The 25554-nt window shown below is 53.8% G+C and overlaps 1 protein-coding gene across 1 annotated transcript in view; it reads right to left on the bottom strand.

Annotated features, from left to right (window-relative positions):
- Akt2 (AKT serine/threonine kinase 2) overlaps positions 1–23991 on the bottom strand; it is a 47294-nt gene extending 23303 nt beyond the window's left edge. The window contains exons 1-2 of the mRNA XM_051207826.1: positions 23881–23991; positions 7758–7888 (exon numbers count right to left, since the gene is read on the bottom strand). Of these exons, the coding sequence (XP_051063783.1) occupies positions 7758–7803 (46 nt within the window). The 5' untranslated portion in view covers positions 7804–7888; positions 23881–23991. The remainder of the gene's footprint in view (positions 1–7757; positions 7889–23880) is intronic.
- Between the last annotated feature and the right edge of the window lie 1563 nt (positions 23992–25554).

The following is a 25554-nucleotide window of genomic DNA, read 5'->3' on the forward strand; positions in this document are numbered from 1 at the left end:
AGGATGGCTAGGTTGTGTTGGTTGCTAGCCTTACCAAAACCCAACAAGGTCCGGTTCAATAAGAGAGGCTGTCCCAAGGGATTAAGGTGGTGAGTGCCAGAGCAGAGGATACCAAGTGTATATGTATATACACATATACACTACACACACAGAGCAGAAATGGGGCCAGAAGATGGCTCGGTGCTTGCTGAGAGCATGCAGTAGAGAGAACCAACTCCCCCGGCTGTCCTCTGACCTACACACATATACCAGGGCACATATTTTGTGAGTTTTTAATGTTTTGAATTTTTACACTATTTGTACTTTATGTGTGAATGTTTTGCCTGTGGGGATGTATCTGTACCATGTGCATGCCTGGTGCCTACAGAGGCCAGAAAGTGCTGAATGTCTTGGAACTGGAGTTATGGACAGGTGTGGGCCGCCATCCGGGTGCTGGGAATCCAATCTGGTCCTGTGTAAAAGCAGACAGTGCTCTCAATCACAAAGCCACCTCCCTGGACCAATAAATGCTGGTTCCATATGATGGGCTACTCTTTGGTCAGAAACAGAGATGGCAGATGTGTCTCCATTCTGCAATCAGTCACAAAGGACCACACCCGAGGGCCATTCTGACTTTGTGATAGTGTCAACATGACAGGCATTCTGCAGAAAGTGGAATTCACATTTTGAATATTAACCTTTTCTCAGACTGGTGGTATACAGCAGGATTCTCTCATGCGTGGGGCTCTGGGTCAGCCCTGCACTCACAGGAGCACACAACCAAAACTCTGCCTTCTGGTGTGGTTACACTGTGATGCTCAGGGAAGCCAGTGTCAGGTGTGTTCGCAGTGTGATGCTTTTAACATATGACATGTTTTCCCAAGTTCAGCAGAGTGTGTGTGTGTGTGTGCGTGTGTGTGTGTGTGTGCCCCCACTTACATAAAATGTCCAGAATGGCTAACTCCTCACTCTGTGGACTGGAACTGGGAAGAGGAGGAGAACCAGTATGAGGAAGGTCTTTTTCGGGGAGTAAAAACTGTCTAACCCTGAAAGCCAGCTGTGGGTAACTCAGCCTTGCGATCCCAGCACCTGGGAGGCTGAGGCAGGAGAGACTGTGGAAAGTTCCAGGGCAGCCTGGTCTAGAGTGAGATCATGTCTTAAACCAAAACAAGTCGAATAGTGTAAAACTGACTGTGGCACTGGCTGCTCTGAGACGGCAGAGGCAGGGCAGCCTCGGGAATCTGAAGCCAGCCTGCACATCACAGGCGCCGCTTGTTTCAGAAGAGAGGAAATATATTTTCAGCTATTGGCCGGAGCCTCCATCTTCCAGTCGTTTGCTAAAATGTCAAACACAAAGGAAAGGGAAAGGCGGCAGACACTAATGCTTGTTCTCCAGGCCTTTCAGGAAACCCAGAGTTGCTCCCTTGGCCACATACACGGGGATGTACAAAAAGGGGGGGCAGTGTAGACATCAAAGGGATGGAAGTGCTCAAAAAGGAACACCCCACAAAAGTTACCATGGTAAAACTGGAAGAGTCTACAATGTCACCCAGCAAGCTGCTGGCACTGCTACAAACAAGCAGGCTCTGGGCAGGACTGTTGCCAGGAGAATTAATGTGTGTAGTGAGCAGATGATGCACTCTAAGAGCCGACAGCTTCCTGGACCGGGTGCGGGAAAATGATCAGGGAAAGAAAGAAGCCAGAAAGAAAGTTCCCTGGGTTCAATGGACATGCCAGTCTGCTTCCCCCCCCCCCCCCAGAGATCTATGAATGGAAAGGAACCCAAGCTGATCAACTCCCTGTGAATTCAGTTTATTAGATGTAAAAGGAAAAGGAAAATAACTCTAGACTGGAAAAGAAGTAGTTCAGTGTATGGAAATAAATCAATGTAGCAGACAGGCCATCTGATAGGGTACAGCACTTGTCACCAATGTATGCCCCATGCCGGGACAGAAGGGGAGTCCTCAGCACAACGAACGGAACAGAAAAAAGCTTGCCCTGCTGTCACTGTTATACAGCAGAGCCTGGAAAGTTCCCCAGGTCAGGAACAATGCCTGCCAGGACGCCTGTTTCGCTTACTACTTGGTCATGACCAACCGATGCTTCATTTTACAAAGTAGTCGGACCACCACTAGCCCCACTAGTTCAAAGGCAAGCAAGCCAATCACTGCTTTCTGTCCACACTGAAAGGGAAGTACTAAAACTACATTTATTTGCAGGAATCAAAATCCTAATAGGGAAAAGTCACAGAAGAATCCAAAAAATCTGGGATACAGCTCAGCTGGTATGTATGTATGTGTGCGTCTGTATATATACTCATATGTATACATATAAATAATATTAATGTTATATTAATCTTAATCAGTGATCAGTTAGTGATTTTAATTGCTGAGCCACCTCTCCAGCCCTCAATATATATATTAAGATTAGTATGTTATATATAAATATATTACATATTTTTTCTTTTTTTTTTTTAAGAGGGCTGGAGAGATGGCTCAGCAATTAACATCACTGGCTGCTCTTCCAGAAAACCCAAGTTCGGCTCTCAGCACCCACACGGCATCTTACAATGGTATGAAAAACGCCAGTTCCAGTGGGCATTGCCGTATATGCCACACAGACATGCATGCAGCCAAGATACACATAAAATGGGAATTTTTAAAAAGTTTTGTTTTTAGTTTTCTCTGGCTGTCCTGGAACTCACTTATAGATTGGGCCAGCCTCGACTCCCAATTGCCGATATTAAAGACACGTGCTGGCTGGCTGGATATAAAGACTCTTCAAGAAAGAAAAATTAAAAATTCTGTACTGGTTAGTTTTCTATAAACGTGACACAAACCTGAGCCGAGAAAAGGCTTCCATCAAGTCTGCGGGCTGTGTGCGGGCTGTGTGGGGGCTGTGTGGGGGCTGAGTGCGGGCTGAGTGCGGGCTGAGTGCGGGCTGTGTGGGGGCTGTGTGGGGGCTGTGTGGGGGCTGTGTGGGGGCTGTGTGCGGGCTGAGTGCGGGCTGAGTGCGGGCTGTGTGGGGGCTGTGTGGGGGCTGTGTGGGGGCTCGGGCTGTGTGGGGGCTGTGTGGGGGGCTGTGTGCGGGCTCGGGCTGTGTGGGGGGCTGTGTGCGGGCTGTGTGCGGGCTGAGTGCGGGCTGTGTGCGGGCTGTGTGCGGGCTGTGTGGGGGCTGTGTGCGGGCTGTGTGCGGGCTGAGTGCGGGCTGTGTGGGGGCTGTGTGCGGGCTGTGTGCGGGCTGAGTGCGGGCTGAGTGCGGGCTGTGTGCGGGCTGTGTGGGGGCTGTGTGCGGGCTGTGTGCGGGCTGAGTGCGGGCTGTGTGGGGGCTGTGTGGGGGCTGTGTGCGGGCTGTGTGCGGGCTGAGTGCGGGCTGAGTGCGGGCTGTGTGCGGGCTGTGTGGGGGCTCGGGCTGTGTGCGGGCTGTGTGCGGGCTGTGTGCGGGCTGTGTGGGGGCTGTGTGGGGGCTGTGTGCGGGCTGTGTGCGGGCTGTGTGCGGGCTGTGTGCGGGCTGTGTGCGGGCTGTGTGCGGGCTGTGTGCGGGAGGGCCTGCTCCACTGCAGGCTGTACCACCCTTCCTGGGCAGCTGTCGGGCTCCGCAAGCCATGGGAAGCAACTAGGAAGCAGCGTTATCCCAGCCTGCACTTCAGCTCCCGCCCCGACTTCCCTTCACGATGGACTACAACTCTAAGCTGAACAAATCCATTCCTTCCTAAACTGTTCATGTGTGGTCGTTATCACAGGCAATGAAAGTAAACCAAGGGCTGCAGACATGGCTCAGTGGCTAAGAGCACTTGCTGCTCTTCCAAAGGTTCAGTTCCCAGCACCCCATCAGATGGCTCACCACTGTCTGTAACTCCAGCTCCTGAAGAACCTGATGCCCCCACATAACTAAAAATAAATAAATAAATAAAAAAGATCTTTAAAAAGAAAGAAAGCAAGCAAACTAAGGCAAATCCCACAGTGGGAACTGTGGCGCTGACTCAGCAGGTAAAACGCTTGCCCCACCTAAGTGTGCATGTCCCGCCAGCACATAAAAAGCCAAGCATGTGGGGTATGCCTGTAATTCCTATCACCTTGGAGAGGGAGACAGAAGGGTCCTGGAGCTTTCTGGCTAGCCAACCACCTGCCTAGTTTTTATTTATTTACACTTATCATTTCATGCATGAGTTTATTACCCAAAATATATAAACAACTCTTATAATTCAATGAGAGAGCAATGAGCCCATGTTTTAAAGAGGTCAAGGACCTGGAACTATTGCACCAAAGACAAACCAAGCATAGCCAGGCAGTGGTGGTACACGCTTTTAAATCCCAGCACTCAGGAGGCAGAGGCAGGAGGATCTCTGTGAGTCTGAGGCCAGCCTGGTCTACAGAGCGAGTTCCAGGACAGGCTCCAAAGCTACACAGAGAAGCTCTGTCTTGAAAAGCCAAAAAAAAAAAAAAAAAAAAAAAAAAAAAAAAAAAAGGAAAGAACTCCAATGAATACTCAAAAGGGTGGATTTTTTTAAACATCCTGTACCCATATACGCATTTGGCTATAAAAAAGGAAGGGACTAGAGAGCTGGCTCTGTGGTTAAAGGTACTTCCCACTCTTGCAGAAGACCCAGATAGGTTCCTAGCACCCACACTGGTCAGCTCACAGTCTCCTGTAACCGCAGCTCCACAGGATCTGATACCCTCTTCTGGTCTCCATGGTTACCACATATATATGCTTGCATACATACGTACAACTATACAGAAATAGAAAATAAATCTTAAAAAGAAGGAATGGCGCATTGGCATAAGGCATAACCCAGATAAGCACTCTGCCATCTAGAAGCCGAGTCACAAAGGTCACATAGCTTATGACTCCAGCGCTGAGAAGTGTCTAGAGCAGGTGGGCCGCGTGGTAGGTGGGAAGCACTGTTGCTGGCAGGTGCTGAGGAGAGGAGGTGCTCAGTGGGTTCAAGGCTTCCCTGTGGGTGATGAAGTAGCTGGGAACTTTAGAAAAGTAGTGGTCACCTAACACCAGGAATGTAGTAAAGGTCACTCAGTTATACAAGTTATGGAAATTTATTTCACCTCGATTGGTTAGAAAAACTCAAGCTGGGGACGTAGCTTGAAGCTCTTGCTTAGCACGCACAGGGTCCTGGTCTGGGATCTGCAACACTCACCCTTTAAAAAAAACAAACAGAAACGAACAGCAACAACAAAATACTCTAAGCAGCAGCAGCTAGAGCTTGGGAGGGACGCGGGGTGAAGACTGTCCTGCTGTCTCTTTATCTGGACACTGGCACGGGTGAGTTGGTGACCCAGCCCTTATCTGTGCTGCTCCATACTTTAGCAACAAGAAGCCTACAGGAAAAGGACAAGAGCCGTCTCACAGTCTAATCCTCACAGGCGAGTGAGAAAACTGAGTCAGAGAGGCTCACTTTTGTGCAAGAATCATAGGGCTGGCTCTCTGGGACGGCTGACACTGGAATCTAGAGCTCACCCCCGACCGCATGCTGTCTGCCTCCATGCCAGCAGGGGAGAGGGGTGCTCTGCTGACAGTGGCGTTGATGGCTAAAGCCAAGTAACAAGGAGGATCTGGTGGCAGTCAAACGTCAGTCAGACCCTCAGACCCTGCTGAGTAAGAGGCAGCACACATGCAGGCCAGGCCTCAAGCCCCAGCAAGTTTCTATCAGAGGGCCAGGGTCCCGCTTAGCACTGCTGCCTTGTGCCAAAGGCCTCTGGCAATCACTTTTGCTGCTAGTCTGCCCTGAGAGGGCATCCATGAAAACTCAACAACACAGGTTGCCTGGGGCAGAGCCTGAGACCGGACAGACTGGGAGTAAACCAGTACAATGGTTATGTTAACCATCAGGGGTGGGAATGGGTTAGCACAGATGCCCAGATACCAGGAGGCAGCAGAGCCTTCTTTCTGACGGCCACTACTCAGGTGACCAGAGTACACCTGTGTGCATATGCATGCATACGCAAGGCAGGCGAGCCAGACAAAAGACAAGGACAGCCCAGCAGCCAACACACACAAGACATGAGGCCCTAAAAGGAGCCAGAGCCAAGACTCATTTTGTCAGTCAAACCTGGGCTAGAGACGAACCCCCCACCATTCAAAGGTTCTCTAGCCCCTTCCCCACTCCCTAACACCTTAATCCACTGAGCATAGGGAAACTCCAGCCAAGGGACAGAGCCCAACAGCCTGGCACACCCTAGCACAGTTGCCATCACACAATACCAATCATTCATTCAGCAGTTGTCTGCTGAGCACCTACTATGTGTCAAACATTTCTTGAGGCAATCAAGACAGCACAGTAATAAAGCACATGGGCACCCTGACTAAAGAGGGCTGCCGTCAGATGCCGGGACTGTTAACTCACCTCACAGACTCGGAACCAAGCACAGCAGCTCACATCTGTAACCCCACTTCTAGGAGGCTGAGACGGGAGGGTTACTACAACACTGACATCAGCCTGGGGTACCAAAAAAACCCAGGACAGGTGGTGCAGCTTACCCACTGTCACATCGAAAGGAAGAGGCGGGGCCAAGGTCAGAGCCTGTCAGGAGTCAGTGTGGATGGCTGCAACTGACAGTCTGAGGGGCTGGGATGCCATGAATGCCACATGCAGTGAGGGCAGCAGGAAAAGCGGTTTCCTCTGCTGCTGTGCTGGCCCCATCTGACTGCTGGGGTCTGTGGCCAGGGATGGCAGGGTAGGCTCTCATCAGCCACCTGTCATTCGAATGTGCCCCTCTCTGGACCCTCTGGTGCCCTGACTGTCCTGCTACCACCTTCCTCTCACTGCTGGATTTGCCTCACAGCATAGGCCACCGCTGGGTACGAAGGTCTGCCTGGACACCTAAGCTGCCCTAGGGTGTCTGAGATCTAGAAGCTCCCTGCCAGCACACAGCAGCCATTCTGTGAGTTAAGCACTGAGTGAATGGAAGGGTCTGTGGACTGGCTTCTTCCGGCCTGGCACCCTTCCGGCCCAGAAGGTCCCTGAAGGCCAGCGGTGACAAAGCCAACTCTCAGCACATGCTGCCTCCTTATCTGCCTCCTAGTGTCACAGTGTCACATGGCATCTGCCGCAGGCACAGGGGACCCTGAGCTCTCAAGGTCTGGTCTCTTCCCTATCCATGGCCTCATCAGGACTTCAGCTTTCTGTCACACAACTGGACGAGGGCCTGCGTGGCTCTCAGTAACCCAGGCTCCCTGTCCGCAGCAGAGTACTGTGGCCGGTGGGGCTTGTGGGTCTGCTCTGCCCAGCTACAATGTTCCTAGAAACACCAGCACACACAGGTCTCCATCTTTGTCCCTTCTGCCCTCCCGTGGGACACGGGCAATTTCTGTGTCCTCAGCACTGGGCACATCTTTCTCCAGGCTCTGTTCACTGTCACCTCCTCAGTGTGCCTCCCCACGAGCCTGTCTCTGCCCACCCCTTGACCTCTCGTTCACATGCCACTTCTTACACTGTGTCCCCCCTCTCAGGGGAACATGGCCTCCGCAAGGTCCCAGAACTTTACAGCCAATGACTACTAGATAAGCGAACACTGACTATCACTTGCCGGTGTTATTTGAGTCTTGTGTGGCCACCCGTCTCTACGCCTCAGTTTCTTCATCTGTAAGATGGGGATATGAATGAGAACGCCAACAAAGATGCTGAACCTGAACCCTTATCTGAGCTCATTCACGGCGGTCAGCTAGGGCCACAGGGTAACTGTTCCTTGAGCTGGAGTACCAGGGGAGCGCAGGGTGCGAGAGGGAGACACACAATCCGGTGAGCAAAAGTGAACCCTTACCACGTTTGTGGAGCCAGCCTTCTTTGATGACAGATACCTCATTCATGGTGGCAGCATTAACACGCTGTCACCTAGCCTGGGACAGCTCAGGGCAGCCGGACATGCAGGAAGCGCCTCGGGTGCTGTCCAGTCTACAAGAGAGAAGAGATGAGCTGTGGGGGTGAGCCCCACCCTGGGCTCTGAGGCCCTTTGGCTCTGTAGCCGGCCAGCAGTGGGGATACCCAGGGAGCCAGGGGGAGTTCTTCCCTTGGGGCCCAACCCTGAGGGAGAAACATGGGGCCCCCAAAGAGCTGAGTGTGTACAGGCTCTGTACCAAAGCTCTTCCCTAAGCCAGGCAGCGGTGGGACACGCCTTTAACCCCAGCATTTAGGAGGCAGAGGCAAATGAATCTCTGAGTTAAGGCCAGCCTGGTCTACAGAGTGAGTTCCAGGACTGTCTAGAAACAACAAACAAAAATAACAAAAATCAAAGCTCTTTCCCTTCGCACAGGAAGAGAGCGAGGTACCTGGAGCCCCACCCCTCTGCCTCACCCCAACGCCCCAGCGCTGAGGTAACTCAGGATGAATCAGACAGCCCTGGGCACCTAGGGTGTGCTCAAAGCCACCAGCATCTGCCTGCCCCCAAGTCAGACAGACTCATGCACGCACTCATGTCTTTCCAAATCAACCTGCCACCCTAAGCAAACGAAATACTGCTTCCCCCAAGCACAGGGAGGTCCATGTCACCCCCAACTTCCGTTTCCTCCCTATTCCCACCAGAACAATGAGAAAAACACAGGTCGCAGAAGCTCTAGCCCTTGAGAGAACCTACTGCACACACACACACTTGTCTGGCCTAGAGGGCAGACTGTGGTCCGACCAAGGTCCCGGTCCCTCCTCCGAGACCTCTGCCTCTGTCCTCAGGAACTAACAGCCAACAGACTAACGGACGCCGAAGCTGCTGCTGAGTCTCAGGTTCCCTGAGCAGAGGGGAGGAGGGCAAATGTGGGCAGCCACCAGCTGGGCCCTTACCTGGAAGCCTGGGCCTGGACTGGGGCCATGGAGCCCAGTGCCTTGTGCCTGCCTCTCCCAGCCCAGGGTTATTTGCGGACAGCAGGTCAGGAGCTACAGAGGCCCCTGGAGAAGTGGCAGCTGGCTCTAGGGACACCATGGGCATCAGCTTTCTCTCGTGCCCCAGGGGAGCTGGTGGGCTGGACACAGTACTGCCTGGCATGTGACAGTGGCAGGCCGCCCAGGCCCTGGGCAGGAGGGAGGGAGGTAAGAGGGAAGGAGCGGCGGGAAGGCAAGGTGGCCAGAGACAGAGAGGACAGGCAAGTGCGAGACCACAAGCTGGTCTCTAATGCTGGCTGCCAGGATCCTAGTCCACATCCCCCAGGAGCCTTACCTCCCTGCCCCAACTCAGCAGACAAAGGGACCCCAAAATCAGTCTTAAGCCAAGCATGGTGGCGCACGCCAGCGCTCGGGAGGCAGAGGCAGGCGGGTCTCTGACTGCAAGGCCAGCCTGGTCTGCAGAGCTAGATCCATGAGGGTTAGAGAAGATTCTGTCCTTCCTTAGTTCAGGGCCCCGCACGGCTCCCCATATCTTTGGTAAAATGCCCAGCCCTCAGCATGGCACTCAAGGCTGACCTGCCTCCTCGCTGTCTTAGCTGTCTGTCGCCCACCCGTGCACTTCCCCTGCTCAGGCTGGGGTCTTGCAGCCATGGCTCCTCCCTGCTCAGTCCTCTCCGATATTCCCAGCCCCCCTCCATCTACACCCGACCTTGTCCTTCCGTGCCAAACCCTCACAGCTCCCCGATGTGCTTAGAAAACACAGAAAAGCCCTCCCTACAGCAAAGGGGCCACGTTGAGTGGTCCCTGGACCAAGAGGGCAAGGGCGCACGCACGGTCATGACGGGGACTGCTGGGCTTCCCGCCTCTCCGCTTCCACCTTCCGGATACTCTCCCTCCCTGGAGCTGCACTGGGCGCAGCTATGAACCCTTTGGGCAGCTCCCCCACCCCCACTGACACTACTGAGGTGGGCCAGCCCAGCACTGGCACTGCCAAGCAAGGAACGAGCTGATTCTCACCAACAGGCCGAGCCGCAGAGACACCTAACTAGGCCCCCACCTCCAACCTTCCAGGGGCGTGTCCTAGGCATCGGACACTGGAGAAGATCACTTAGACACAGGGAAGGCAGAAGGACACACACAAACCCGCAGAACAATGCCAGGGGTGGGGAGGTGCTGGCAAGGAAAGTAAGCAGGAGATAGAGGGAAGGGGCTGGGCGGCTGCAGCGAGCGAGCGAGCGAGCGTGGGGCACGTGCGTGCGAGCAAAGCCTCAGGTAACCACAACAGTCAAGAGAGCAGCCCAGGGAAAGACTCTCAGGCAGGACAGCAGAAAACGGAAAAGCTCTAGGGCAGGAGCAGAGAGCAAGGGAAGCCAGAGACCGCTTAGGGCCTAGGGTCAAGGGTCCAAAACCAAAGAACCAACCTGTCCCCAGCTATGGGTCAGTCATGAATACTTCCTAGTGGGCTGGGGTAGAGAACTAAGAGCCCAAAGCTATGTCACCTCTCGAAGGCCCTGAGAGCCAGGAGCCGCAGCACTAAAGCACCTGGTGTGAGCAGAGGGCCTGGGCCTCACAGATTTTCCTCCCCACAGCTGCCGTTGTTCATGAAGGCAGCCAGGTGTGGCCAAGAGTGGTCAGGGCGTCAGAGAGCCACTGCCAACCTGGTGGCCTTACGCGGGGCACTGGGGCTCCCAATCCCTACCTGAGGGGCTGTAACATGCCCGAGTGAGACAGACTCAGCGAAGGGAAGCCATTCCCCTTGGGTCTCCCAGTTGAGTGGCAGGGGACCTGGCCACGGGTCCACAGGCCAGAGCCACTTTTTATAGTTCCACTTCAGCAACTAAGAAGTCAGCAGCAGCTCAGGCAGACAAGAGCAGGGGGAGGAATTGGAAGATCCCTTGCGTCCTGCCTGGCCCCAGCCGTCCTCCCACTAAGGGTGGCGCCGCAGCCGAGGTGTCTGTGACGCAGTCCTGCGGTGATGAAATTCCAGGCAGCACAGCCAAGGATGGCCTGCTCACTGAGGAGCTGCAGGCTGAGGGAGGACACTCGGAAGGGGACCAGAGAGCTGCCTGTGGAACTCAGAGCACGTGGAGACCTGTCCTGACTACCCTTCTGCATCACACGCCAGCAGGGAGTCCTTGGATGGCTCCATTACCCACTAGCTGCCGCTTCCCAGAACGCCACATCTGAGTGTGCTGACGGCCAGTGCTGGGACTGGGGCCGATGGCTAAACACGAGCTACTGGGGAGGCCAGATGAAAAGAACAAGGGTCGCTCACAGGAAAGGGTGCCTAAACAAGAGACACACAAATCTCCACAGTTATGAAGAGATACAGAGATTCATTAAGTAATGCCACCTCAAAAACTCACAATGCCAAGTGTAGCCATCGTGAAAATTATCAGCCTAGTTAAAGCTCAATACATGGCTCTCTACACCCAGGAAACACCCCTTCCGGCAGTGTACATTCCTTTGACGTGGGCATCTTCTTCTACGACTTTTATCAAAATGCTCTTGTAAGAGTGACCAGTTGACGCACACAGCAGCTACTGAGAAATAGGTTTCCCGGGCCCTGAATTCTCACCAGCGGACACTGCCTGTCAATGATGGGTGGGTTACTGCCTCTGACTTCGTTCTGAACAGTTCCTCCTCTAGGAGGTAAGGCCTGGAGCAGTGGTGGGTGACAGGCTTTGAGACAAAATGAGATGGGAGCGTTCATTGCCACTGCCTCAGCAGGGTTCTGAAGTGTCAGGGAGGCGCTCCCTCCACCAAACGCTTTAGTCAGTGCAAACCCCTGCTGCCCTCCTGCCTCTCACAGCCCATCTGTGAGTCTGGCAGGGGAACCTGAGGGGGTTGAGGGGCCACAGTCAGCTGCAAAGGGAATCAATCCCGCTTGTTCGAGCTGCTTCTAGGCTTTGTTCTATGCAAGCTCGCTTCATGGACTTTTTTTTTTTTCTTTCCAGAAATGGGAATTCAACCTAGGTAAACGTTACCAATAAGCCATACCCCAAACCCTCTTTTTGACTCTTAGAAGCATGATTTCAAGTTACATACGCAGGCCTAGAACTTACTCTGTAGCCCAAAGGGATTTGAATTTGCAATCCACTTGGCTCTGACTCTTGAGACCTGGGATTATAGGTCTGCAGGGTTACAATCATCCCAGATTTTTATCAAACACACACCAAGCGCCCGAGACGGCAAGGCTGTGGGGTCCCTGTGATAACTGGGACAGGCAAGGGTCCTTGCTTTTCCTGTGCTGAGGAAAGGGTCTGGGGGCTTCTCAAAGTGGTGTGAGCAAAGCCTAGCCTGTGCTGTGACTTCCCTTTCCCTAAGGAGCAGGTGTTTGGGGCCACTGGGCTGTTTTGGTGTGTCTTAGAAGGCAGATGGCACAGGAATGGAGGGCCTAAGGGGAATGGCGCAGGCCTCGCAGAAGGTTGGGCTGAGGGTGGAAGGGCTCTGGTTTCAGTGAGCAGGAGTCTCAAAGTGCAGGAGGGAAGTGGACAGGACTGCTGCCACCTGTGTGGGCCTCACACCCTGCTAAGCCTCGGGAACCTTGCTTTGCCGAGCTTAATTGTTCTCTAGGCTCCCCAGCTAGGACAAGGTAGACCCTATTCTGCTCCTCTGCCCATGAACTGGCAGCTCAGGTCCTTGGTGTCATGCATTAATTACTTCTCATATCTGAACCCAGAGCTGTGATATTTGGCTTCTAAGGGGACCTTGAATACCATTGAGGGCAGTACATGAGCTAGACAGAGGGAAATACAATGTCTTAATGACAATTCTGTGTGTGTGCACATTCATATGTGTGGCTGTGTGCAGGCATATGTGCATACTGTATATGTGGAGACCAGGGAAGAACCTTGGGTACAGTCTTCAGATGCTGTCCACCTTTCTCTTGAGACACCCTCACTGTTCTGGGGTTCACTGAGCAGTGAACCCCAAGGATCTACCTGTCTCTAGCCCCAAAGCCCGGGTTTTCACACATCTGGGGAGTGAGTTCAGGTCCCTCTATTTTACCAATTGAACCATATGCCTAGCCCTCAAATGATGCTACTGGGTGTTTGATAGGTAAGATTAGTCTATGCACTCAGCAGCACTTTGTTTTGTGTTGTTTGATGCAGGGCCTTACACTGTAGCCCAGGTTGGGCTCCAATTCACCATGTAGTCAGACTGGCCCTAAAGCTCAGGGCAATTCTCCTGCCTTTGCCTTCCAGATGCTGGGGTTACAGGTGTGCGTGACCGTGCTTGGCTATTCCAGATGCTGGGGTTACAGGTGTGCGTGACTGTGCTTGGCTCTGCTCTTCAACAGAATAACTCACCAGTTGTAGTCAGAGCACCTTGGGGACCCTCTCTATTCACGTCTCCTCCAGCCCAGAGCTGATTTATGTGTGACCTCACTGTTATGGTCATGCTACAACAGAGCTGGGATTGAAACCTAGGCCCTAGGTCCTGAGTCCTCCTTACCATGGCCAGGTCTTCCTAGAGGGGAACCTGAGGCAAGCACTTTTCTGGGGACATGGACTTTGACAGCTCAGGGACTCAAGCTGGGCTCTTCCACACCATCTCAACTCCCAGACCAGAATTCTGTGTGGCAATTTTCTGTGATAGAGCGCAGAGGATGACACTTTCTCCAATGCAGGAAAAGCACAAAGGTAAAGCCTGGCCATGGGGTCACAAGGGAGCACTACTGGCCCATACGGGTCCTCCCACTCCGGTCCTCCCCAGTGCATCCAATCCTACCTCCCCAACCCTCCTTTGATCTCACAGCAACTGCACAGGAGAGAGAGGTCCCTAACCAGCAAGTGGAGTCAGCTTGCCTTGCCAGTTACTTTCAGTTTGGTTTCTTTTCCTGGGTCTCCTGTACTTTGTCTCCTGTGTTTTAGCACTGTGGCCCTTTGTATATGAACATTTCCCCTAGTTTGTTTATTCACCCTCTTGTGGGTGGGTACCACCAAGGTACTAATTTCTTGGTTAAGATGCTTTAGTAGGTGAAGGCACTTACATCAAGCTAGACAACCTGAGTTCTATTCCCAGGACCCACAGGGCTCACAAGGTGTCTTCTGTACAGCATGGGACATGTATGCGCACACGCACAAGAACACGTGTGCACACACGTACACACAAGCACACGCACACATGCACATACACACACTCACACACACACACACACACCACCACCACCACAACAAAACAAACCCCAGGTGGCACAGGCTTATAATCCCAGATACTCATGAGACTGAGGCCAGAGACCACAAGTGTAGGGTCTCCTGTGCTACACGGATCAAGGCCTGCCCTGGGCTTTAGTGAGGCCCAGTCTCAAAATGAAAACTACCACGAGGGTTAGGGGGAATGGCAGCGGCAGCAGGCTTGCCTAGCATATGGGGTTGCTGGGTTCCACCCCAGCCTGAGGAGGAGGAGGACAGTGTTAGATTAACGAAGGCGTTTTAGAAAAGGGGACGCAAGGTCAACATGGGTCCCCTGTCCTGAGCTTCAGAGCTGAGAAGGCAGCTGCTTAAGTGTCACATGCACAGAAAAAAAGGAATCAGAAAACCTGTGCCCACAGTTCCAGGTGCAGGCCTCGGGCGGCCTCAGGATGCAAACTCAACACTTCCAGAAGCGGCAGCTGCAGGGGTCAGCTGTTACTATTATTCCCTCTGGTGGGCGGAGACACTGGGTATTTCTGAACGTGTAAAATTTTTTTTTACCTACTCCACCTCCTTGGTGAGATGGTGGCATTTAAAAGACTTAACTTTCTTCTCCACCACACGTCCCCACCCACCCCATCTGTCTCCTGAAGTAGGTAGGATTGAAGGCAGGCTGAAAGGTGTAGGCAGCTGCCAGAGACGGGGACGAGAATAAGCCCAGAACAGATGTCCTTGTCTTCTCCACCACCTCCCTCAACACACACACCTTCCCCTCACTGCACCCCCAGGAATCACGTCAAATATTCTAGTCTCCTAGCCATGCTCTGCAAACAAACCTAGAGCGCCAGCGGCACTCGGGGACTTCTCCAGGTACAGCTGACAGTGACGGGGCCTCTCCCGGGGACACATGGGACACACCCAAGGCCCTTACAGAGGCTGCCAAAGACCACCTGCCTCAGCCCTTTCTCTTACTGCAGCCTTGCAGCCCAGCACATGCAACCCTCCCTGCTGTGTCTCTTGAGGAATCTGCTATCAGCCAGAGCCTTTGTGCATGCTCTTCTCCCTAGCCAGGACACTGTCCACCGCGCCTCCTCAGCCCAACCCTATTCCTTCTGGAAACTTTCCCTGGTCAAGGGCACTGGACACTCCCAGCTCAGCCTGCCTCTCCCCTCACAAAATGGACCTCGACCAGCCTCTGGTAATGTGGGCTCCTCTGCTGGCCCAGAGCGGCACAAGGCAGGAACAAGGCCCTGGTCCCCACGGTTTCCAGCCCAAGCCTTACCCATCACAGGGCCAGCCCTAGAACTTCAATTCCAGGAAGGCTAACAACTGGAACCACAGACTTTGGGTTCTAGATCCCCCAAGTAAAGGCCAAACCAAACACTCCATGTTCCCTGAATCCCTAAATACGGTGCACTGGCACCAAGGATGCGTCTGTGACCAGAACCCCTGCTGTGGAAGGGTAAAACAAGTAGGAAAAACTATGCAGCACATTCAGAGAGTCCAGTATCAAGGAGAAAGGCAGGAGTATCCAGAGACCAAGGAGTATACAGAGACAGGGAGGCTCATGGAGATGGTACCATCTGAGCAAAAATGTGAACCAGGCAGCCACGTGGAGAGCTGGGAGAAGGGCATTCCTGGCAGGGCCTGAGCTCTGCGGTGAGAAACGAACCACCGAGCCAGGCCTGGCACCTCTGAAGGCTTTGGTTCTCCCTGGGAAAAAGATGGACCTAAAACAGGCAGGGTGAGTGAGGGGCTGCAAATGGACCATTCTGCCTCTAGTGTAGCAGCGCAGGTCCCCAGTGACACAGGCTGTATCACGGCCTCCCTTTCCACTGGTCTCCACACTCACACCCGGTGCCTCACTACAGGAACCAACCTGATAGAAGAGAAATAGAGATGGAGAAAATTTAGAGTACCCGACAGCCAGACAGCTAAGATACAGTCAAAGGCGCTAGACTGCTGCCATCGGCCCCTAAGCCTGCAACTGTCTGCCTTTGGTCCCAAGAGCCAGAGTCCCCCTTCTCACACTAAGCTTTCCATGCCCAGCCAGTACTCATGGACTCTGACCCTGCAGACCTCAGCTGTCTCAAACACACATATGCATGCTACACACACACTCACTCACTCCCAGAGGCCTCTAACTGGCTGACAGCTTCATCGTCATCACTGCTCCCCTGATCTCCCATCTACACTCTGAAGCAGGGCCTATGCTCGGAAGGTGCCCAGGAGCAAACAGCCAGGGGCTTGCTTACCATCACAGCTATTTGGACAGGGTTCCCAAAGTGATGGCATAATCAAAGTGAGTCCTGATGGATAAATGGTACCCCCTTCCCCATTCAGCAGATAAGCAGGCCGAGGCCAGAGCCAAACCTGGGGATACAAACCACACAGGACAATGCACTGGACCAGTGCAGGAAACATTCATCTGTCCCTAAAGGAGAACCCACCAACCCAACTTTTGCATTGGCAGAACTGGACACTGAGCACCTAACTCCTGCTTAAGAAGTGAGGAACCACATTCTCCCTCTTATTGAGAGTACACGCAGAGTCATGGCGAGCAGCTATGATGCTGCAGAGGCATCTCCACAGACCCCTGGATGTAACACCTGCCCCATGCAGGAGGACAGGGGGCAGGGCACTCTGGCCCAGAGCAAATCATGGCACCCAGCTAGAAGCTCCATCCATGGCCATCCCACCCAGGCCTCAGTGACTACCAGAATCCTGCTGCGCCCCTTCCAGAAGGCTGTCTAGGGACCCTCTGGACATCTGCTCCCTTGTCTGGAAAAATAGGATTAAGCACCAACAGGATTGGGAATGTACTTAGGCTAACTCAGAAGACAATTTTACAGGCAGGGCATGGTAGCAGGCAGGAGATCAAAGCAGAGGCATCTCTGTGAGTTCAAGGCCAGCCTGGTCTACGCAGGGAGATTCAGGCTAGCCAGGGCTACACAGTGAGCCCCTGTCCTGAGAGAGATAGAGACTGAGAAACAGAGACCAACAGAAGGTAATTTTTTAACACCTGTGTTGCCATGGCAATCCACTGAGGCATGCTCAGGGGACAGCTGAGGATGTGACAAGTCTGGGGAAAATGGCAGCCTCTACACAAAGGCAAACTCCGAAAGCCAACACCATCCCGAGCCCCAGTTAAGGGCCAGGGAAGTAGCTTACTAACAGTGACTAGGGTTGGGAGGGAATCATAAAGATGATTCACAGCATGCCTATATTACGGAGTCTGCTTGTTTTGTTTTTTTGTTTTGTTTTTCAAGACAGTGTTTGTCTGTGTAACAGCCCTGGCTGTCCTGGAACTCGCTCTGTGGTCTTGAACTCTCAGAGATCCGTCTGCCTCTGCCTCCCAAGTGCTGGGATTAAAGACGTGCACCACCACCACCTGGCTAAATTTTTGAAAATAATTTATAGTCTAAATGAAAATGCATAGCCCAGGCCCCACTCCAAGGCCTCTGGATACTAGCTTGAAAAGCTGGGCCCTAAGAGAGCCCATCTACAAAGCAGACCACGCTGGCTCCATGCCCTTGCCTTCCCCTCCCATCTCACAGGCCACTGCCCCAAACCAGCTGTAATCTCAGCATTGGGGAGACTGAGACGAGAAGAGGGTGGGAGTTTAAGGCTAACCTGGGCTACATAGCAAGATCCTGTCTCAAAAAACAGGGCTGAGAAGCTGGTCTGAGGGCGAAGCACTTTCTCCGCAAACAAAGGGGCCAGAATGTGAATCCCCAGCCTCCACAGAAAAAGCCAGGCAGAGGGGCTGGAGAGATTGCTCAGAAGAGCATTAGCTGCTCTTGCAAAGGACCCAGGTTTGGTTTCCAGCACTCACACAGCAGCTCAAAACCATCTGTCACTCCAGTTCCAAGGGACCTGACCCTCTTTCTGGCCTCCAAGAGCACCAGACACACATGATACACAGACATACATGCAGGCAAAACACATACATAAAACTTTAAGCTCACAACACCAGCACTGGGGGGGGGGGTAGAGATAAGAGGATCCCCAGAGCTCACTGACCAACCAGCCTAGATGTGAAAACAGCAAGCTCCAGGTGCAATGGGAGACCCTGTCTGAAGGCAGTAAGGCAGGAAACTATACAAGACCGGACATGGGCACGCTCACCTATAAACTCAAGTGAATGCACTATACACCACCAAAATAAGCAAAGCATGTTATGCACCACTGTGTGCCCCCGTGTCTCACCCACTAACAGGAGGCAAGAGCCCTTCCCAAGCCCCAGGAGGCCACGCATGGGCAGAGTGATAATGCACAGGGCACACATAGGAATTCAGTGTGAGTTGGCATCATAGCTCATCAGGCCCTATGCTTCCAAAACTCCCAAAACTTTGCCCCCACTCCTCCAGTGCACAAGCACAGCCTGCCCACCCCAGAGGCCTTCTCTGCTCTCGAACCATAGCAGCAACGGCTCAAGCAAGCACCTTCTCAACAGGCTTTGCTTTCTTTTACATTAGCGTCCTGAAGCCTCCCATGACCCCGCAGGAACATTTCCACCTCTAAATGAACGGACTGCACCTCAGAGTATGATCCCAGGTGCAACCTCAAAATGCTAAATGGAGGGCTCTCCATCAGCCACCCTAGGTCCAATCACTAGCAGAGAATGAGGAGCCCAAGGTCGGTCTGGGGAGAGAACCGCGGAGGCAGCAGCCCCACCACATTCAGGAAGGCCACGGAGGTGGCAAATGGAGAAAGGCTTGGATCTCTGACCTCACCCTCAGAAACAACATCTGTAGCTGGGCTCCCCGGCCAGGGCAGCTGGGCTCCAGGAACTTGCCGACGGGACCTCTGATGTGGAGCTTCTCCTTTCACAGCCCGCTCTGAGCACAGGCTCTGCTGTGGGTGCCAAGCTGGCAGGAGGTCCTGCCCCAACGGCCCCGGCTGCGATCCCACCCTGCAGTCTTCCCTCCCTCTTGGTCCTGCTCCTAGCCCGTCTCCCCAAGCTGGGCCTCTCGCTGCTTGGCTGGATGTCCAGAGAGTCTGCCACGGAACCACCCTACCGTGCAGCCTGGAGGCCTGGTGGCTGCGGACCTTCTGCAGAGAGCTCCGGGAAGCTAGAGAGGCCCACAGCAGGGCGGACATGGGTTTTCCAGGAGTCTCACCGACATGAAATACGGACATGCCTCTTCCCATCCCTAATCCCGGGGGTCTGTATAGACCCGGGAGGCTCACTCTGCTCTCTCCAGATCACACCTTGGAAAACACACCAGTGCTGCTGCCTAGGGCACCAAGTTTTAGGAATGAGGCTCCTGGACCAGACCAGAAGATACCCTCCCGGGGCCACCAAGCACCTTTGTGCTGAGGGGCCCCTGGAGCCAAACCATACAAACAGAGCATCTGATCCACTTCCACTTGAGGGCCTAACAGGCTTCCAGGGCCACGAAGGGTCTGCCAGAGCCAATTCCTCCCATCCTCACGGTTTTCAGCCAGGGCCTTCGCAACTCCATCATGATACTCTAGGCTGGGGCCGCATGCCAATCATATTTAGGAAAGCCCTCCTTGACCACCTAATTTAAACCAAATAGCATCATCACCTTCCTATCCCCGACCTACATTTAGCTTGCACCAGAATACCAATCTTAACCTGTTATGCTGTCGCTGTCTTCTGTCCCCATTTTCTCTAGAAGACAAGACCTAAGACCTGTCCCTTCCAACTTTGGAGCCAAGTGGAGGAGCAGTGGGCAGACTATGGTGAGGACCCTTCCTGTCGGTGTGACAGCCGTTCACATCGGTGCTTAGCAACAGCAGCTGGCTAGGCTAGCTGGAGATGCATAGACAAGTCAGCCCATTGAGTCCCCACCTCAATCCCTAAATGTAACAGCCGTGACCCTGGGGAACACAGTGTGAAACCACAGAAAAGGGAGGCAACCAGTGGGTCCCACCAAGCAGTTGTGAGGCGGTTATTCTCTCAAGGGGGAAGTGGGAGGCATGTGAGACAGTGCCTAGCCCCAGGCTAGCTTGCACACCTCCAAGGCCCAACCGCCCAACCGAGGAAATCCTGACTCCAAACTCCTTCCCAGGCTGGGGAAGCAGCGTACACCCCAGGCGCTGGCCTCCCGCGCTCACCTGGTCATGCAGGAAATCACCCTCCCATCGCACCTCCACACCTCCGTGTCCGCTGCTCCCAGGCTGTCCTCTCATCCACAGGCTTGTTCCCTTGTTCCGCCTTACCTCGCTCAGTCCTTCCCTGCCACTGCATCTGAAGCAGCTCCCAATGGATGCTGTCGCACCATCAAATCCACCACCTAGCAGCTAACTCACTTCTGCCTACCCCCTTGCTCTCGGCTTCCACAAAGGACTCTTGTTTTGTAGACAGGGTCTCACTACGTAGCCCCTGCAAACCTGGGAAACACTATGTAGACCAGGCTGGCCTGGAACTCACAGATCAACCAGCATCTGCCTCCTGTCCCACAGAATAGGGACTTTGTCAATACCCCAGGTCTCCACCTATCAACAGCTGCCCACTCCCGCCCTTCCCACCACGCCATGGCTACAGTAGGGATTCAGTAAAAGCACACAAAGGTCAATACCCCAACCCTGAACTCTGGAAAAGACCCAGAGCCTGCGGCACGGCAGGCAATAACCGTGAGCAGAGGCAGGGGCACACTGCCCCACTTACTTGGCAATAGGCCCTGCCTTCCTGACGCCCCCTGACAAGCTTCTACAAACTGGCTAGAGCCCTCAGAGTCCGAGCAGCAGTAACACGAAGTACAATTTGCTAGGCCACACTGGGCACACACCTGCCTAGCTATCACTTGTGTCTACACAGAAGAGGTGGCGGTATCATGGCTTCCCTGTTGCCATCTGAGGAGACATCGTCCTCCCTGACTCACATGAGGAAAGGCATCACGAAAGCTAAAGCATCCGCTCAGAGCCAGATAACCAGGACCTGTGCTTGGCATTGCAGCCCTTTCTGAAGACTGGCTTTATTGTGTGTGTATGTGCATGTGCATAACGGGGTGGGGATACAGTGACGTGCATGTGGAAGACGGACAACTCTGTTTCTCACCTTCCACACTTATGTAGCTTCTGAGGATTGAACTCGGGTCGCAAGGCCTGCACAGCAAGCGCCTTTACCCATCCCTTTACCCATCTTGCCGGCCCAACACAATTCTTTACAGAGACTGGGAACCAGGACACTGAATGTGTGTGCGTATGGGGGTGGGGGGGATGAACAGAGCTGGGTCCCTAGACCCGTGATGGAATCAGAAGTAGGGGATGAATACAGCAGGTGCCTCAGTCCCACAACAGGTCCTGAGTGTCCAGAGACCACCATGGTTGGCACCGTGGTTGTCCAGAGACCACCATGGTGAAAGTCCGCTCAGTTAACTCACTGACCCCCCCCCACAGCACCTGGAGGTGGGCGCTTTTTGTAGCTCACTGCATGAAGGTGAACACTACGGCCCCAAGCACAGAGCCACAAGAGGCCATCCTCCGCCTGCCTCTACCATGGGTCCACAGCAGCTGTCACCACCTCCCCACAGGGCTCTCCTGCTAGCTCCTTCTGTCCCTAGCACACACGTGCCAGGGTTGAAAGGCGTCTAACTCAGCTCTGTCCCCAGGTTTCTCCAGCAGGAGCAGAGACGCTGAAACTGCCGAGGGTAAGAACATTCAAAGCACCCAGCTTGGGAAGAAAGTGGGTTCCCAGAAGAGTTGAGAGGGCGGAGGCCCACTCCAGGCGAGGACCTCTTGAGCAAACAGCATACGGTACGGGAGCAATCCCAAGCAATCCCTGCCTAAATCCCAGCTTGGCCTACAGGGGGTCTAAAAGACCTGGGAGCAAGCGCCTCTCCTCAAAGAGTATATAGTCACAAACAAAAGCCACCATGGCTCAGCCTCAGTTGCCTTACCTGTGACCTGAGCATAATATTCCTAACTCACTCTTAGCACTCTATAAAGTAGACACAGCTGTAGGTATGATTTCAGACTTAATGAAGCCAGGCACAAAAGGCCTATCACACCTATCCTGATGGGAGCGCTCACTAGCACATGCTACCCACTACCACTGGGAATGGTGGGTCCTGGTGATTCAGTTTCCTCAGTTAAAGAGGAGAGCATGGCAATAGGGTACAAGGCACCCTACACAGCATGCGGCACACTAACTGCACTGAGTGAAGGGCAGCCATCACTTTCATGGTCATTACTTTTATTCCTCCTGCTAACTCTATCAGGCAAAGCTTCTAAAGCTACCAGGAGAGGACCAGATACACACATCCCTAGTGGAGAAATACCCTAGAGAGTACCTACTGCCTCAAACCTCACCTGGACCTTTCTCTCTGGGAACCATGACACATGGGAGCCAGTCAGGGTAGACACCACTGCTGTAGAGCAATGGCTACTGTCCGTTCCCTTGATCCTATCATCAGTCTGGTCGGCTACGTCAATCAGGGACTGCGGCCAATCCTCCAGGAAATCTAGACCTAGGGCAAAGGCTATAGGGCAAACCAAGGTCACAGGCTGACCTAAGGGGCAGGGACACTGACCACACACTTCTGGGATTCCCTGCTTAGGGGCCGCAAAGAGAAACTAGATCTGTAGGGAACCTAACAATCCCAAGCAACGTTAAGTGGCCTTCCTCCCTAGGTGAGACCATGCTGGGTGAAGTGCACTCCCCTCCAAGTCCCCTTGGCCTCTGAAGAGAGGAACAGCTGGGAAAACAGCACTCAATCTCACCCCGACCAACTGTTATCACTCAACTAGTAGGAGCGCAAACAGGACCAGAGGCTGCGCTGGTAACAGAGGCAAAAGCAGCCACGTGGCTAGGGATGGAGAAACTTTGTGGCTGGTATAGGCCCCTTCACATCCATGCCACACAGCAGGCAGTACCCGAACTCTTAACTGTGTCTCTGGGAAGGGGAGAGTACACAAGCTGGAAATCGGCCTGCTCTGAACCCTATATTCTTCCAGCAGAGGCTGGAAGAGAAACTGGGACCCCAAATTCTGAAAATCAAGCCGTCCCCAGTCAGTCACCTTGCTGTGAAGAGCTAGCTGTCCCTCAAAACAAACCTTCCTCCCAAAAGGTGACAAGCAGGTCCAGAGGCACAACTCCTTAAATCCAAGCCCGACAGCCCCTCCCTTTCCTAATAGGGAGCCAGACTGGAGATCAGAAAACTTCAGTGACTTCTAAGACACATCTCCACCCCCGGAAGGAAAGAACTTGCCAAAGGATGTCCCACACACCTTAAAGAGAAATAATCTGGGAGGGGTTCTGGCGTGGAGAGCGGACAACCCCGTGATAAGGAGCACCCCAGTAACGCTCCCGTTCTCCCCAAAGTCATTAAGAAGTTCAATAAGGAGTGAGCTGAGTGTAAACGCCCACCCCCTGCACATTACAGGAAGCAGAAAGCAGCCGTCGCCCACTCGGCATCACACCCCCAGAAGTTCACTCCCCAACACTCATCCAGACCTCTCCGCACCCTGCGCCTCAAACAAGATAAAACACTGCACCCCTCCTCCCGACCCTGCTCTCCTCTTGACAGTAAGGCCGGCTCTCTCGTGCCTACGTGGTCCGACCCTGCCGGCCCCATCGTGGCCACCCCTGCTACGGACTCCTTTCCAGAAGCTCCCATCCCTCTAAGTGCCCGGTAGGAACGGCTCCCAGGGCACCCAAGCGTCCCGCACAGCGGGAGCTGTCCCCCCCCCGCCGGCCCCAGGGCCCCCGGGCCGCGCGCACCCAGGGCTCCCCCCGCCGCCGCAGTGGTACGGGCCGCCGCCCCCGCCCCCCGCCCGCCCGCGCCGATCCCTGAGCCCCGGAGCAGCCGCCCCCACTCGTTCCGGGGAAGAGGGGGGAGCCTCCAGGCCCGCGGCCCCCGCCCGGCGGGCACCGGTGGTACGGCCCAGCGCGGCCCCGCGGGGGGCCAGGACGCGACCATCGCCGAGGGGAGGGCACTGGGGGACGAGCGCCGGCGCACTCACCTGTCACCGGCGGCCGCCCAGCCTCTCCGGCGGGGCCCTACCCCCGCCCATCGCCACGCTGCGCTCGCTCCCGCTCCTAAAATCAGCTGGCGGCGGCGGCGGCAGGGGCGGCGGCGGCGACGCCTTCCCCGACTCAGGCCCAACGGCTCGCGCGGCACGGCCCCCCCGCCCCCTCCCCCCGGCCCCCGCTCGCCGCCCCCTCCCACCCGCTGGCCGGAAGGACCGCCTTTCCCAGCCACAAACAGGAACTGACGTGCGAAGACCAAGGGAACGGCCTCAGCAAACATCAGACCGCAAGCGCAGACACCAGGAAGAGGCGGGCTCAGAGCAGCGCGCATGCGCACATCTTAGGCACCGCCGGGACGGGGGTTTTGGTGTCTCTTTTTTTGAGCCTCGGGTCCGGCGGCGGAGGTGCTACGCAGGCGCAGTAGTATGCCAACGTTGGCTTTCCCCGAAGGCCCGGAGAGGTTGTTTCCCGGCAGTCCCAGGGCCTTATTTACATACGCTTTGATCTCGGTTCACTCCGTCCCTAGTTCCCAGAGCAGCGTTCGCAGCCTGCGGGTCACGGCGACCCTCCCACAGGGCTCGCCCGAGGCCATCGGGGAAGCACGGCTATTTACGATTCAACAGTAGCAAAATGACAGTTACGAACTAGCAACGAAAATAGTTCTGTGGTTGCAGGGGGCGGGCACCGCAACGTTCGGAACTGTATTAAAGGATCTCAGCATCAGGGAAGCTGAGAGCCACCCCCACCCTATTTATCTATTTACCTATTTGGCTTTTTTGATTCAGGGCTTCTCTGAGTAGCCGCGGCTGTCCTGGAACTCGGTAGACGAGGCTGGCCTCGAACTCAGAGATTCCCCCTGCCTCTCCCTCTCACCACCGCCGGCTACTTGTAGACTTTCTTAAAGAGGCACAGAACTGTGGAGTTGGTAAAGGTTGAGTCTAAAGCGGGGTATGGTGGTGATAGGCCTGTTATCGCATCCACGAGGCAGGCTGAGTTCCAGGCCCTGTCTCAAGGAAAATAAAGAATAAGAAGTTGCGCTCAAGCTTTGAATCACTTAACCCACCCCACATTTGAATGTCCTCTTTTGGGACTATGGGCAGACTATCTTCTATATCCACACCTGCAAAACTGAAACAATCTTGGACTATCTTATGGAAAACAGTTCTTATGTAACTGTGAGTCCAAAATATTAATGCACATGAGATTCATAATTTCTTACATGGAATAATTCGAATCCATGTAGGATTAATGAAATCACCCAAACGACCTACTGCCATTAATGAGCTTAAAATGTAAATAGAACCTGTCTCCAAAAAAAGACAAAAAGTATGTAAATATATTCTGTCATAATTTCTGCATAGATTATACCTATGACTAATGACATAAAAAAGTCACCGTTGTAATTCAACTATAGAAACACTCTGACATTCGGAAGAAACATCCCCTAGTAAAAATTATTAACCACTCATTCATTGATTTATCAGCCCCATCTAATATTTCATCTTGATGAAACTGGACTCCCTAACTGGCTGGCTTATATTTAGTAATTCAAATCCTAATAGGCCTTTTCCTAGCCATACATTATATATCATACCACCGCGGCATTTGCATCAGTCACACACATCTACTGAGATGTAAACAGCGCTTGAGTAATTCATTACTTGCAC

The sequence above is a fragment of the Phodopus roborovskii genome, unplaced genomic scaffold (assembly GCF_943737965.1).
Source record: "Phodopus roborovskii unplaced genomic scaffold, PHOROB, whole genome shotgun sequence".
Classification (NCBI taxonomy): domain Eukaryota; kingdom Metazoa; phylum Chordata; class Mammalia; order Rodentia; family Cricetidae; genus Phodopus; species Phodopus roborovskii.